This window comes from Hylobates moloch, unplaced genomic scaffold (assembly GCF_009828535.3).
Source record: "Hylobates moloch isolate HMO894 unplaced genomic scaffold, HMol_V3 SCAFFOLD_10, whole genome shotgun sequence".
Lineage (NCBI taxonomy): Eukaryota > Metazoa > Chordata > Mammalia > Primates > Hylobatidae > Hylobates > Hylobates moloch.
The window spans coordinates 65,460,836-65,475,792 of record NW_026652285.1 but is presented as its reverse complement, the minus strand read 5'-3'; the positions used below and the strand labels follow the sequence as shown (position 1 = coordinate 65,475,792).

The 14,957-nt window shown below is 55.4% G+C and overlaps 1 protein-coding gene across 14 annotated transcripts in view; it reads right to left on the bottom strand.

Annotated features, from left to right (window-relative positions):
- Positions 1 to 9,336: 9,336 nt before the first annotated feature.
- Positions 9,337 to 14,957, bottom strand: part of FGD3 (FYVE, RhoGEF and PH domain containing 3) — a 161,040-nt gene continuing 155,419 nt past the window's right edge. For 13 of the 14 annotated variants that reach the window (XM_032164539.2, XM_058445949.1, XM_058445948.1 and 10 more), the window contains 3 exons: positions 12,816 to 12,956; positions 11,008 to 11,148; positions 9,337 to 10,331 (listed from right to left, as the gene is read on the bottom strand). In XM_032164539.2, coding sequence (XP_032020430.1) covers positions 10,080 to 10,331; positions 11,008 to 11,148; positions 12,816 to 12,956 — 534 coding nt within the window. In that variant the 3' untranslated portion in view covers positions 9,337 to 10,079. The remainder of the gene's footprint in view (positions 10,332 to 11,007; positions 11,149 to 12,815; positions 12,957 to 14,957) is intronic. The other variant, XM_058445957.1, reaches the window with a different exon arrangement.

Sequence of the window (14,957 nt, the reverse complement as noted above, 5' to 3'; positions counted from 1 at the left end):
CAGTGTTCTGTCCTCTGGGCCCGTGTTGTTTGGCCCTGCACTCTGGGGCCTTGCCAGCAGCAGTAGCCACCCTCCTGCCACATCCCCCCACCCCACCCCTAGCCTGTCTCTGCTTCCATGTCTGCTGTTTTCCAAGACATTCTTCTTTCATTTCAATCCATCCCCATGCCTTTTTTTTTTTTTTGAGACGGAGTCTCGCTCTGTTGCCCAGGCTGGAGTGCAGTTGCACGATCTCGGTTCACTGCAAGCTCTGCCTCCCGGGTTCACGCCATTCTCCTGCCTCAGCCTCCCAAGTAGCTGGGACTACAGGTGCACGCCACCACACCCAGCTAATTTTTTTGTATTTTTTTAGTAGAGACAGGGTTTTCACCGTGTTAGCCAGGATAGTCTCGATCTCCTGACCTCGTGATCCACCCGCTTCAGCCTCCCAAAGTGCTGAGATTACAAGCGTGAGCCACCATGCCCAGCCCCCCCATGGCTTTCAATCCAGGCTGGCAGCATTTCTGCTGGTATAACATTCTCAGAAATCTTGTTGGTCTCCTGTGTAGTTTATAGAGACCCATGCCATCAGACAAGAGGTTCTATCCACACATCATTCCTGGATAACCTCATCTCTATTCCTCAATTCCACTGAGATGGTTGATTGGATCCACAAATCACATTCATAATGTCTTCAACAAAATGTCCAGCAACACCCTTGGTGTTCTCTTCACACTTTCCACACTTTCTCAATAGTGAATTTGCTAATTTTAGCAATCTGGACAGGCTAAGGGCTTCCCAGATTACCAAGTACAGTTCCTTTTTGCTTAACAGTTCCTTCCTCAATGTATCTCTTTTCTCTTAAAAGAGATAAATTGCTACAAGCAGCAAAGACAAACCAGGCCATACCTTCCACACAGTTTGGAAATCTCCTACTTTCTTTTTTTTCTTTTTTGAGATAAAGTCTCGTTCTGTCGCCCAGGCTAGAGTGCAGTGGCACGATCTCAGCTCACTGCAACCTCCGCCTCCTGGGTTTAAGTGATTCTCCTGCCTCAGCCTCCCCAGTAGCTGGGACTACAGGCATGTGCCACCACACCCGACTAATTTTTGTATTTTTAGTAGAGACAGGGTTTTACCATGTTGGTCAGGCTAGTCTTTTTTTTTTTTTTTTAATTTTTTATTATTATTTTTTTGAGCTGGAGTCTCGCTCTGTCACCCAGGCTGGAGTGCAGTGGCGCAATCTCAGCTCACTGCAAGCTCTGCCTCCTGGGTTCACACCATTCTCCTGCCTCAGCCTCCCAAGTAGCTGAGATTACATGCGCGTGCCACCACGCCTGGCTAATTTTTTGTATTTTTAGTAGAGATGGAGTTTCACCATGTTAGCCAGGATGGTCTCGATCTCCTGACCTCATGATCCGCCCGCCTTGGCCTCCCAAAGTGCTGGGATTACAGGTGTGAGCCACCGCGCCCGGCCTGTTCTTAATGATATATATATTCTTTAAGATGCTAGATTTCGGTCAGGCATGGTGGCTTATGCCTCTAATCCCAGCACTTTGGGAGGCTAAGGCAGGTGGATCACCTGAGGTCAGAAGTTCGAGACCAGCCTGGCCAACATGGTGAAACCCCATCTCTACTAAAAATACAAAAAATTAGCCAGGCATGGTGGGGGGCGTCTGTAATCCCAGCTACTTGGGAGGCTTAGGCAGGAGAATTGCTTGAACCCAGGAGGCAAAGGTTGCAGTAAGCCGAGATCACGTCATTTGCACTCCACCCCGGGCAACAAGAATGAGGCTCTGTCTCAAAAAGGAAAAAAAAAAAGACGATAGATTTCTCTATGTTTTTCTTTCATTTCTAAGCCTCATGAGGAGCACCTTAAATAAATGTCCACTTTTCTACCAACAAGCACTTGAAGGCCATCTAGGCTTTTTCTATCAAGTACCTCAAAACTCTTCCAGGTTCTACCCATTATTCAACTCCAAAGCTACTTTTGTATTTTCAAAAATTTGTCACAACAGCACCTCACTTCCTGGTACAAAATCTGTATTAGTTTTCTAGGACTACTGTACAAATTAATTCTCTCACAGTTCTGGAGGCCAGGAGTCTAAAATCAAGGTGTTGGCAGGGCCAAGACCCCTTTGAAAGCTCTAGGGGAGGAGGATCCTTCCTTGCCTCTTCCTAGTTTCTGGTGATTCCCAGAAATCCTTGATATTCTTTGGCTTGTAGAGGCATCACTCCACTCTCTGCCTCTGCTGTCCCATGGCCTTCTTCCCTGAGTGTATCTCTCCTCTTCCGTTTTTTTTTTTTCTTTTTTTTTTTGAGACAGAGTCTTGCCCTGTTGCCCAGGCTGGAGTGCAGTGGTGCGATCTTGGCTCATTGCAACCTCCACTTCCTGGGTTCAAACGATTCTCTTACCTCAGCCTCCTGAGTAGCTGGGACTACAGCCGTGCACCACCACACTGGCTAATTTTTGTATTTTTAGTAGAGACGGGGTTTCACCATGTTGGGCAGGCTGGTCTTGATCTCCTGACCTCGTGATCCACCTGCCTTGGCCTCCCAAAGTGCTGGGATTACAGGTGTGAGCCACTGCACCCGGCCCTCTCCTCTTCTTATAGGGGCAAAAATCACTGGATTTAGGGCCTTTCCTAATCCAATATGGCTGTTATAACTCTCATTCATATTAATGCTGCCTCAACATCCATCTTGTCCTGTCCCTAGCTTGTCACACCTGACCTACATATTTTGACAGAGTCTCCATGCAGTTCCTGTTTTTGCATTTTGGATAGATAAGGTCTCATACTGTGTACTGCAGGATCACCTTACTTCTGCTTTAAGTCTGGTGAACTTGACAATGTAGCCAAGTTCCAGTGCTTACCCTCATGCTCCCTTTAAATCAACCAATGAGCCCCTGACTCGGGAAACCCATGTAGGTAACACCCTGGACCCCAGTAAAGACTTTGGCCCCCAGATCCCCCTCTTTTTCTCCTTACCTGCTGCTGAGCACATGTGTCCCAGACGTCCCCTCCCCTTCCCATGGGCCTTGTGAACCATGCTGCCCTCTGCTCCCTGGGCTTTGTGAATTAGAAACTCAATCCTTTTGCCATTTTGATCTGAGGTCCCCCACTGACTAAACCGAAACTAACCTAAATGCCTCACTTAAGTCACAAACAGTGACCTCATCTTAATTTAACGAATTGTATCTTATTTCCAAATCAGGCCATGTGCTGAGGTTCTAAATGGACATGAATTTAGAGGTGACATTATTCAACACACTATACCTTGAAAGGCTCTCAGCCTTTCTCTGCCTCAATCTCCACTCCCCTACTCAGTTTCCTAGATCACTTCCCAAATAAACTCCTTGCATTGAAATCTACATAGCAGGGTCTGCTACTAGGAGAACACACCTAAGGCATATTCACTTCATGACTCCGGGAAGAGGGGTGCTTTGAGACTATACCCCAATATAATTTTTCTTTTCTTGTTTTTTTTTTTGTTTTTTTGTTTTTTTGTTTTGAGACGGAGTCTCACTCTGTCGCCAGGCTGGCGTGCAGTGGTGTGATCTCGGCTCACTGTAACCTCTGCCTCCCAGGTTCAAGCGATTCTCCAAGCCTCAGCCTCTCAAGTAGCTGGGACTACAGGCGCATGCCACCATGCCCAGCTAATTTCTGTATTTTTAGTAGAGATGAGGTTGTTTCACCATGTTGGCCAGGATGGTCTCGATTTCTTGACCTTGTGATCCGCCTGCCTTGGCCTCCCAAAGTGCTTTACGGGCGTGAGCCACCGTGCGCGGCCATGATTTTTCTTAAATGTGAATGGGCTGTTCAGGTGTCAGCAGTTTTTCAATGTCTCTTTGGGACAGATGCTGTTGGAAGGGGTGGATTTTTTGTTTTACCACTTGGCCAGGTGGTCTCAAACTCCTGAGTCAGGTGATCTACCTGCCTTGGTCCAAAGTGTGATTAACCCCCATTTACATGAGTTTTGATAAGGTAAAGGGAAAGCCAAGTTTCCTTTCTGAGATGGAGATTCATGAGGAAGTTGCGTGTAGAATTTATAGTGGGCAACACTGGGGCACTGAAGACTGAGCTTTCCAAGAGGGCCAGGCCTGGCCCTGGCAGAAAAGAGGAAGAGATGCTATGAGCCTGGATGCTGGGTGGGGGAAATATGGCCAAGGCAGGACATTTTGGAGAGCAGAGGCTGATCCCTGAAAAACAAGGGCTGCTGGGTGGACAAGGACAGCAGTTAGCAGAAAACCTGACTCTACGTGAAATTTATTGACTCATGTAACTACTCTAGATGAAACCAGACATCTGACTTCCTCCTACCTCTGTTTGGGCCTCACTGGGAGGCTCTTCTGGTTCCAAGATGGCCGCCCAAGCTCAGCAGCCAGGCTCCCTCCTGCCATCAAGGAGTGGGGAGGCCATTTTGGGCCATATGACCATGCAAAGCAATCACTGTGGCCAAGGGAATCAGGATGCTGATTGGCTCGGGTCAAGTCACAGGACCTCAAGAGGTGGAGTCTGCTTCCTGAAACACCTTCACTTTCCAGAAATTCTAGGCCCAGCTGACACACACCCAGCCTCCAGCTCTTTCTTTCTTAGGTAATGATACCCATTACTGTCCCCAGGCCTCCAGGGCACAGCCTTGTGTTTGCTCCGCCCTGGAGGGTTGAGTCCAGCTTTGGGCCAGTACTGGGCATCCGTCAGCCAGGGTGGGGAAGGCCCCAAGGGAGCAAGGACAGAAGCGTGGAAGTGGGCAGGCTGCTGCCGTCAGGGACCCCGGGAACACTCATGTGGAAGGCAGCACTAAGGCCTGCACCTCGTGTGGCCAAGCTGGAAGGGGCCTTAGTGCACAAGGGGTTCAGGGGCCATGGAGCCTGACAACTGGGAGATGGCACGTAGCTGCTGTCCGACCACACAGTTGTCATCCTGGCTAAGCTGCAGCCTTCTGGAGGCTTGCGGGAGCCTCTGTCAGAGCTTCCCACCTAGGAGCAGGGCACCAAGCCCAGAAATCCACCAAGGCAGTGTGAGGAGAGGGGGGTAGGCCCTGGGGTCGGGTGGCCCAGGCGGCTGCTTTCCAGGATAGAATGTGCAGAATGTGGGGTGCAGGCCTGGCTGCTCCCCGACGGCCTGCCCTGCCTCCCTTTTTGGCCCACCTAGACCTCCAGGTTTATCTAACAACCCTGGAACTGAGGGAGGAACCCTGGAGGTAGACGGAGCCCGTGGCTTCCAGTGGGTCCCTTTCCCCAACCTCAGTTTTCTCCCCAGTAAATGGAGAGGAATCCTTCACCCAGGGTAATGATGTGAATGATGCTGCGGGCAGGGAGCAGCCTGGCCTCTTGTCGCAGCCAGCTGCTGCAGGGACCACCAGGTGCCCCTGAGGAACCATGACTGCTTCAATCTGGGGTGAGAGGGAGGTCCTGAGGGGAAGGGTGGAGGGGCCTGGACCATACCTGCCCAGTGCCAGGTGCTGCCTGCATGGACATAGTGTTTCAGCTTCAGAGCCAACCGCCACTGGCCCTGCCTACTGGGGCCCAGAAAGTACGGTGTCTTGGGGTGGGTGCCTGAAGGAATGGGCTGTGGGGTCATGATGCAGCCGCCCCCAGGCACTGGCTGGGCCCAAAGCTCTCCCTGGATGTCCCTGGAGGGATCGTCCAGAGGGAGTTTGTTGGCAGAAACACAGCAAGCAACCCCAAGGAGAGGTGAGCCCACCCTTCTTCCTGCATGCTCAGTGCCAGAACTGGCTGCTCAGAGGGGCTTGGATTCTGGGAAGTGGGAGATGCTCCTGGGGCAGCTGGTGATAAGATAGAGTTCTGGAGGCCCCCATGGCTGCAGGGAGGGCAGGGCTGGGACCACCCGAAGGCCTGGGCTCTGGCCTCTGGGGTAAGCCACCCTCTTAGGCTGGGGCTTGTGGGGGCCAGTGGCTTTTCAGAGGCCCTGTCCTACTGCAGATCCTGCTGCCTCCGTGGGACAGTGGGATGCAGGCACAGTGGGAATTGGACTGACCTGCATCCCAGTATCCCTATGCCCATGTCCCGGGGGCATGGAAGCTTGTCTGGGTCTTAGTGTGGCCATCTTTACAACAGGACCAACCATCTGAGAAGGAGCTGACTCTGATGTCCCGGAGACCCAGGACGGTGAGTGAGGTAGGGGAGCACTGAGCCTTTATGACCTCAGGCAGCCTCTACTTTCCTGTCTATAAAATGAGGATTCCAGACCCAAAGTGCTCAGGGCCCCTATGGCAAGGCAGGAGTCACTGAGCCTTTCCAAGGCTATGGACAGGTATTCACGGAGCACCTACTGTGGGCCAGGCACTACTAAAGAGGCTGCTTCCTGCCCTCTCGGAGCTTCTATTCTATGTGGGAAAAGAGAGGTTAAACAAGAGAGCAAATGGCTAAACAAAAAAGTGGAAAGGCTGGAGGGCTGTCTGCAGAGGTAGCGTCTGAGCACAGTAAGCGTTGAGGAGGTGGCCCACAAAGCCCTGCAGGAAGAGCCCCCAGGCCCAGGGAACAGCATGTGCCAAGGCCCCAGGGGGAAAGGAGGCTGATGGTTCTGAAGGCCAGGTAGCTGCAGCCTGGTGATGGGGCTGAAGTGTGACTCTGGTTGGGGCTACAGGTGGTGTTTTGTCCCGTCCCAGAAATCCAAATGATGCTCAGTGCACTTGCTTCCCTACGGGACAGGCACTTGGGAGGCCCGCTTCCCCTATGTGGTGGCCCAGGCTGAGCTCCCAGAGAGTCTGCTAGCAGTACCTGGTGCATGAGCAAATGGAAGAAAAGTAAATTCGGGGCTGGACGCGGTGGCTCATGCCTGTAATCCCAGCACTTTGGGAGGCTGAAGTGGGTAGATCACCTGAGGTCAGGAGTTCCGGACCAGCCTGGCCAACATGGTGAAACCCCGTCTCTACTAAAAATACAAAAATTAGCTTGGTGTGGTGTGGTGGTGCGCACCTGTAATCCCGATTACTCAGGAGGCTGAGGTGGAGGGTGCAGTGAGCTGAGATCACACCACTACACTCCAAGGCTGGGTGACAGAGCGAGACTCCGTCTCAAAAACAAAAAAGTGAATGAGGGAATCTGGGGAAGCCCCTAACTCATTGTCTGACCTTGGGAAAGTGCACTTCCCTCTCTGGGTCTCAGTTTCACTACTGCCAAGACGCCTTCTTGGTCATAATTCTCCTCTCAGGCAGCTGGGGAGCACTGGGCTTGCAGCAGGCCCTCCTGGAGGCTCATTCATCTTCTCCAGGTCTGCCAGGCCGCAGCCAGCACCCTGCTCTGGGCCTAGTGAGGTGGGGTGTGCTGGGTGGGGAACCTGCCCATGGCAGAAGCGCACTCCCTCCCCTCCGCCCTGGTTTGCTCTTCCCCACCCCCTCCGCCTGCTCTTGCACCTGTGAAAGCCTTTCTGCTCTGGTGTCCAGTGTGCTCCAACCTCAGCCCCTGGGCTGGTACAGGAGTCCCCATCCTGCAGGCTAGGGTGCAGGGGAGCCTCGGAAGGGCCCCCAGCCCAGTCCCTCCCTGACTCCCGTGGTGATGGACTCCCCAGACTCTGTGCTGCCCCATTCGACGTTCTTCAGGCCTCAGACCCCAGGAGCCACCTCCCACTCAGCCACAGGCATCCCTTCCCTCCATCCAGGGGGTGGTCTCCTATGCCTCTGGAGAGGGGTGGCCTTGGGGAGAAAGGGGAGGGAGGATGGAAAAGAAGCCAAAAGCCAGCATGCGACCAGCGTGTGTCCAGGCTCTGCCACTCCATGGATGAGCAGTGGAGCGTGCCCAGGCCCTGGACTGTGGGGTGGGAGGGCTGGAGCAGGGAGTGGGGCAGTGTGTGGCGAGAGGCCAGGCCCAGGCAGCCAGCTCCCCAGCAGCATCCTTGCTGGGGTGTCCTGCAGGAGGGGTCTCTGGGGACAGACCCTAGGAAGGCTGGCTCTGTAAGGGCGCAGCACGCAGGCTCTGCATGCTGGAGGCCTCTCACTGCCCCTGTCTGAGCCTCAGCTTCCTCTTTTGGAAAAAGTGGGAACAACAGACTATAGCCACCAGTATGACAGCAAACAAGCTCCCATCAGGACTGGCCTCGCAGCAGGCGGCAGTCTGGGGGCATGCCTTACCCCAGGCCTGCGGTGACGGACCTTGTCTCTGCCTCCCAGCGGACTAGCCAGGCTGGTGGGTGCAAGAGAGAGGGCTCGAGGCTAGGGGACTCGCCATGGTGACCCCACAGCACAGTCTTTGACCCTAGCAGACCCCTGCCCTGCTGGATTCACCATGTCGGCACGCCAATTCCAGGTGCCTGCTCGGTTCCGGAGCTGTGGGGCTCTGGGGGTGTCCTCTCTATGACTCAGTTTCCTCAGCTGTCAAGTGGGGATTTCCTGGGGTTGTGGTGAGATGGCAGAAATGGAACTACTGGAGCAGGCAGAGGACTGAGTCCTGACCCTTCAAAGAAGGGTCTCATTAGGGCTGCAGCGGATGCTCAGTAGACGTGTGCGAGGGAGCGGCTCCGGCACTGCTCTGTAGGGGATGAATGTGGGTCAGAGCTCAGCTCTGCAGGGGAGAAGGCAGGGCCAACAGGCTGGGGTCCCCTCGAGGCCTCCTCCACCCCCTGTCCCTGCCCCAGCCCAAGCTGGGTGAGGGGCTTTGCTGCTTCCTTCGGCAGCAGCTGGAGCTGGTCGAGGCGCCTCTGTGCAGCTGTAAGGTCTGATTCCATCTGCCCCTGGTGGGCACTGTCCAGTGTGGAAGCATGCAGGTTGTTTAGCATCCCTGAGCCTCAGTTTCCTCAGTGTGAAGTGGGACCAGAACATCCAGCACAGCGTGGGAAGCTGTGGCAGAGGCCCAGGTAACCAGCAGGGGCTCTGTGTGCAGTGGCTGCAGCAGCATCCCAAGCACGGCCCAGCTAGAGCTCGCGGGAGTTCACCTGTGCCCCCATCTCAACTGCCCCCCACTCACCTGTGCCCCATCTCATCTGTCCCTGCCTCACCTGTGTTCACATCTCACCTGTCCCCCCCATCACCTGTGACCAGTCTCCCATTTCTGGCTCTTCCTCCTGTCCTCTCAGCCCCCTAGGTAGGTGCCCTGCATGTCTTCCAAGGTGTCTCCACATGGTGCTATATGGATATTAGAGGGGCAGGGGTCCTGACCAGTGAGCACCCCCCATCACTGGTCCCTAAATTCCCCCACTGTCTCCCAGAGGCCCTCAGGGCTCTGGCACAAACAGTACCCCCACCACAGTGGCCTTTGCAAGGTCCCCACTGGCACCATCTTGAGTGCCCTGCACCCCTCCCTCCCCATCTCTGAGCCTGGCCATCTTCATCTGCCACCTGCCCACCCCCTGGCAGGAAAACAGATGCAGAACTGCTTTCCAGGTGGTGTGTGTGGCCGGTGTGATTCCATCACCCTTGTCCCTCAACCCTTTATCAGCCGGCCCACCTTGCAGCAGGACCCCGCTGAGGGGCTGGGGAGAGAGCACCAAGGCTGTGCCCACTGCTGGTGGCCAGTGTTTATTTATGCAGATAAGCACTGTGTGCCGCTAGCATCAGGAACAGCCACAAATCTCATGCGCCTGCCACTCAGTGGCTGGGGTAAGTCCTAGCAGAGCTTCCGAGCGCAGTTATTTAGGAACCATGAGTCCAACTAGGATAGGGCAGGCCCACCTCCTGGGGGCTGCAGGCAGAACCTCAGGAGAGGACAGAGAAAGGAGGTGGGAAGCAAGTCACGATTCAGCTCACATGGTGTAGACAGGCTGGGCAGAGGCGGGGTGGACCACACTGCAGACCAGCAGGATGTGGCTGTCCCTGGCAGTGCCCATGCTGCCTCCTTCTGCCTTCCGGGCCAGCATCACCACACGGCCCATATGGATGATGGTTACTTTGGCAGTCGGCCCCTGCTCTGGGCCACACTGCTGGTGCTGGAGGCCAGGCTTAGCCAAGACTTGCTGGGTGACCCTTGGCCAGTGGCTGCCCCTCTCTGGGCCTCAGTTTCCTTCCCTCCAAAGCCAAGTGTCCTGAGCTCTGGGCTGTCGGCTCACCCTCAGCAGTCCAGGGCGCTCTTCATGTGGCCTCCAATACCACCTCCCAGGACAGCGCAGGTCCAATGTGGTGGTGTGCAGGGCAGTGGGAGACTCAGCTCATGGAGCAGCTGTGCCCATAGGGACCTGAGGCTGCAGGGCCCCCAGGCTGTCCTGGGCCGTGTCCCCACGGGCAGCGGTGCTTAGGGTTTCCAGCCACCGCTGCTGCAGCTCTGCGGAGGAGGCGCTCAGGTACCAGGATTGCTTGGCCCACTGCAGCTTCCACACATGCCCCGAGTCCAGCCTCTCCTCAGGGTCCGGCACACTCAGTTTGCAGCTGGGGAGAGAGATGGTGCGGGGCAGCCGGCCATCCTGCAGCAGAGGAGCAGATGGTTAGCGGGGCCTCAGCTTCCCAGCCTCGGGCTCACCTCAGTGACGCGGGCCTCTCCCAGGAAGCCACTCCCAGACCCCTGCAACACAAGGCAGGTGCTGAGCCCGAGGGGTCTGGTGGCTGTGCCTGCACTGCCTTTTGTCAACAGGAGGACAGTTGGTGGGGGGACCCACTGGTTCTCCCTGAGGGAGATATAGGGAGGGGGATGCCCTGCCCACCTCACCAGACCCCCAGACTCCATGGCCTTCTTTGGGCTGTCTGGCCCCTGGGGAGGCGAGGCAGGACAGGCCAGCCCCTGTGACAGAGTAGCAACTGGGGCTCCAAGGGGCCAGGCCAGGGCTGTGTTGGTTCCTGAGTCTTACCTGACAGGTTCTGTGGCTCCTGGCCACCCTTTGTGCCCCCTTGGCCCACCCCTCCTTGCACCCTGGCTGGCTCTGGGGTCCACCCAGGTGCCAGTAGGTTCTGTCTCCTGTGACTGGCGAGCAGAAGGAATCCTGCACTGCTGGGGAAACTGAGGCCCCAGGTAACACTGCTCAAGCAGGTGGGCCCCAGCTGGTGGCACAGGCCTGCTGTGGGTGCCTCAGGCCTGCTGTGGGTGCCTCAGGCCTGAGGCTCTGGGCTGCTGGCCTGAGGGCTAGGCGGGGTGGGGACACGTACCTGGCTGCCTCCCTGCAGGTGCAGCACCTGGGGATCTGACATGGGGATGGCGGCCCACACCTCGCTCCAGGTCTCACCGCTGTCTGACAGCCGCAAGGGGCCGCAGAGCAGGCTGGGCTGGGGGTCTGCAGTGGGTGTCTTCTGAGGACACAAAGACACAGGTTAGGGGCAGTCTCGCCTGCAGTGGTCACGCCCTGTTCTGAGGAGGCTGGAGTAGGGCCAGGGCCACTGCTTGGGAAGAGCTGGCTGTGGAGACATGGCCAAGGCCTGCACAGAGACTGGGATCAGCCTCAGCCAGCTTGCAAGGGTCACTAGAAGCCTGCAGGACATAGACGTGTGTGGTATCAGAAGGGGTTTGCAGGCTGGGCCCTCCAAGGAGAGGGCGTCCATATGCTGGGTCAGGACACATCAAAATCACAGGAAAACCCAACAGCAAGTACCTGAGGGTGGGTCACGGGACAGGGACTTCAAGCGTGTCAGTTCTACACACACCATATACACGCACATACAGCACACACACACACCACACACACAGGCCCTCCCTCTGTCATGTCACTGTTGGAGCTACTGTCCACCATTTGGACATGGCTTAGACACCCCCTGCCAGAGCTGGACCCCTCAGACCTGGGCCCCCCTTTGAGGCCAGAGTCCACCTTACAGGGCCCTGGAGGCCCATGCCCCAAGGACCTGGGGCTCTCAGAACACACTTTGGTATTTAAATTGCAGGCCTGAGGGAGCTCGGTGGGCAGTGCAAGGTCCTTCTTCACCATCAAGACCATTCAACGCTCAGTCCTAATAGACTTACATCCTTGACTTCTTAGACCAAGGACCTAGGTCAGGGCTCCAACCACAGCTGTTAAGTCAGAGCAGCTGGGACCCTGAAAACACACCCCCCGATCACCTCACTGAGCCTCTAGGAGGGAGATCAACACTAGAAGCTTCCCAGGAGACCCCAACGTGCAGCTGGTGCTGCAAACCACAGGCTGTGTCGAGTGGAGAAAAAAGGCGATGCACTTTTCTGGAAACTCACGTTTTCTTTTTCAGCTTTCCTGAAACCCCCCAGAATAGACTATTCTTGAGGAAGGAAGGCAAGGAAAGCAGCAGCTACTCTCAGAAAGAGGAGTGGAGGAGGAAAAGAGGAAGAGAAGGAGGAGTGCCGGGGAAAAGAAGATGGGGAGGAGGAGAAGGGGAGGGGGAGGAGGAGGGAGAGAAAGGAGGAGAAGGAGAGGGAAGAGTAGAAAAAGGGTACAGGGAGGAGAGGGAGCAGGAGGAGGAGGGAGAGGAGAAGGAGAAAGACAGGGAGGTGGAGGGAGAGGAAGGAGGGGGAGGAGGAGGAGAAGAGGAAGGGGGAAGAGGAGGAGAAGGACACGGGGAGGAGGAGGAGGAGGGGGCGCCTGCTTCCAGGGCCCTGCTCACCCTCTGACAGCTGGAGGTGAGGCAGGCAGAGAGAAGGGCAGTATCTCCCCTCAGGTGGGCCTCAAGGCCTGGACTTGAGGGCAGCTTCAATGTATGCCCTCCAACCAGGTGACCAGGAGTGATACTTGTTCCCTTCTAACTCCTGGATGCAAATGGTTCCCAAGCCTTGGCCCTGGCTGGTCCCGAGAAGCCAGTGTGCACACACGGGATCTTCTGAGTGTGTTCCCAGCCTTGGGGTCCCACTGAGACACACCCACATCTGTCCTGGTCCCAGGGACACTCAGAAAGCAGAGGCAGCTGGAGCTGCTAGGGCACAGGAGCAGGTGTCTAGCGGCTCTGCTGCGCCACCAGGAGGGGAGCAGGAGCTGGGAGCAGGAGCTGGGAGCACCCACCTCTGTGCTCTGCCTGGGCTCAGCTGGAGCCTCGGGGCTGGGGCTCTCGGGGGCCACTGGCTGTGTCAGGAAACACTCTCTGCAGACACGGCTCTGCCGGCTGTTCTCGGCCTTGAACTCGGAGCACTTCCCACAGATGACCTGCCAAACAGAGGGCACCTGTGACCCCAGCACCCTGGGACAGAGGATTATCCAGGAAGAGGCCAGAGGAGACGTGGAGTGAGCTGGAGGTGGAGTGGGCGGGAGGTAGAGTGGGCGGGAGGAGACTTAACACAGTGTGGGGAGGGGTAAGAGCTTCTCCTTGAGGGGAGCCCTGTCTGAGGGCAGAGAGCAAGGCTGGCCCTGCTGGGTGTCTGGTACCCACCCTCCTGTCCTGGAGGGACCAGAGTCCAGGAGTCTTGTGTGCATGGGTGGAAGAGTGGGAAGAGTCACCAAGCACACGGGAAGATGCCCCATCACTGGCCATCAGGGAAATGCAAATCAAATTCATAACCAGAAACCACCTCTCACCCCTCAGCATGGCTATTTTCCAGACAAACAATGACAACAGCGACAAAAAGAAAATAGTGTTGGCACAGATGTGGAGAAATTGGAATCCTTGTACTGTTGTTGGGAAGTAAACTGGTGCAGCCTCTGTGGGAAGCAGTAGGGTGGTTCCTCAAAATGTTAAACACAGAGTTACCATATGATGCAACAGTTCCACTTGGGGTATGTGCCCACAAGAACTGAAAGGAGGATCTGAAGGGATGTTTGTACATTCATGTCCATAGCAGCATTATTCATGATAGCCAAAAGCTGGAAGCAACCCGTATCCATCGGCAGATGAATGGATGAAATCGTCATGGTCTGTCTGTACAGTGGAATGTGATTCAGATGCATGGGTGGAGCATGGGAATTTAGCCAAGGAGTGCTCCTCAGTGGCTTTTCCAGAGCCCTTCCTAATCTGAACACTCCCAGCAGGCCCCTTTGTGCCCCCTCCTCTGGCCCCTCCAGCTGCGTCCCATCGGTGGTCCTGTCTCTCTCTGCCTCAGTCTCCCTCCCTCTGCTGGATCCTTTTTTTTTTTTTTTTTTTTTTTTTTTTTGAGACAGTCTCACTCTGTCGCCCAGGCTGGAGTGCAGTGGCGCAATCCCAGCTCACTGCAAGCTCCGCCTCCCAGGTTCACGCCATTCTCCTGCCTCAGCCTCTCAGAGTAGCTGGGACTACAGGCGCCCGCCACCACGCCCGGCTAATTTTTTTTTGTATTTTTAGTAGAAACGGGGTTTCACTGTGGTCTCGATCTCCTGACCTTGTGATCCGCCCGCCTCGGCCTCCCAAAGTGCTGGGATTACAAGCGTGAGCCACCGTGCCCGGCCTGCTGGATCCTTTTCCCAGCACACAGAGGCTCCTGCTGTCTGAGGGCCACCCACACCCACTTCTGCATCTGCTTCTCCTGTTCCATCCTGCCCTGTGTACTGAATGTTGCAGAGGACTTGGGGTCCTTGTTCAAACCTTAGGAAATTCTAGTTTCAACCTAAACCTGCAGGCACTGGCTGCTAAGGGACAACAGCACTCAAACACTGAGCTCATATTGCAGGTCTCAGGAGCCACAGCAGAGGGCAGATTGCTCTTTTTAAGTGGATGGAAGGACCCCTCTTCTGGAGTCCTACTTTTATGGGGATTTTATTTTTGGAATTTCTCTTTTCTCTATCACTTCTTGTGTGAGGAAGCAGGAATACGGGGCAAACCAAGGCAATGAAAGCCAAGCTAAGCCCTAGCAGACTGACGTGGAGATGGAGTGATGTCACTGAGGGCACCGAGCCACCTCTGCTGTGTGGGGAAGTCCAGGTTGGCCATGAGGACGCTCACTCCAAGGAAGATTAATGGAGGCTGCAGCTTCTGATCCTGAGTAGTCACAAAGCCTGAAGCCTGGAGTTGAGCAGGGAACTGGGCACGTATTCTGAGGATGGCTCTTAAAGCAACAGATTCCCCTCAGGTCTGATGGGGAAACCAGGTTTGAGTTAAATCCCCCAATTCTGGAGCAAAAACTGCACCCCAAACTGAGAGTTCTTTAAGAGGTACAGATCACATTTCCCACTTGCCTTCCCATCTATCCTCTACCATCCATTCATCCATCCATCATCTACCCATCCACCTGTCTACCC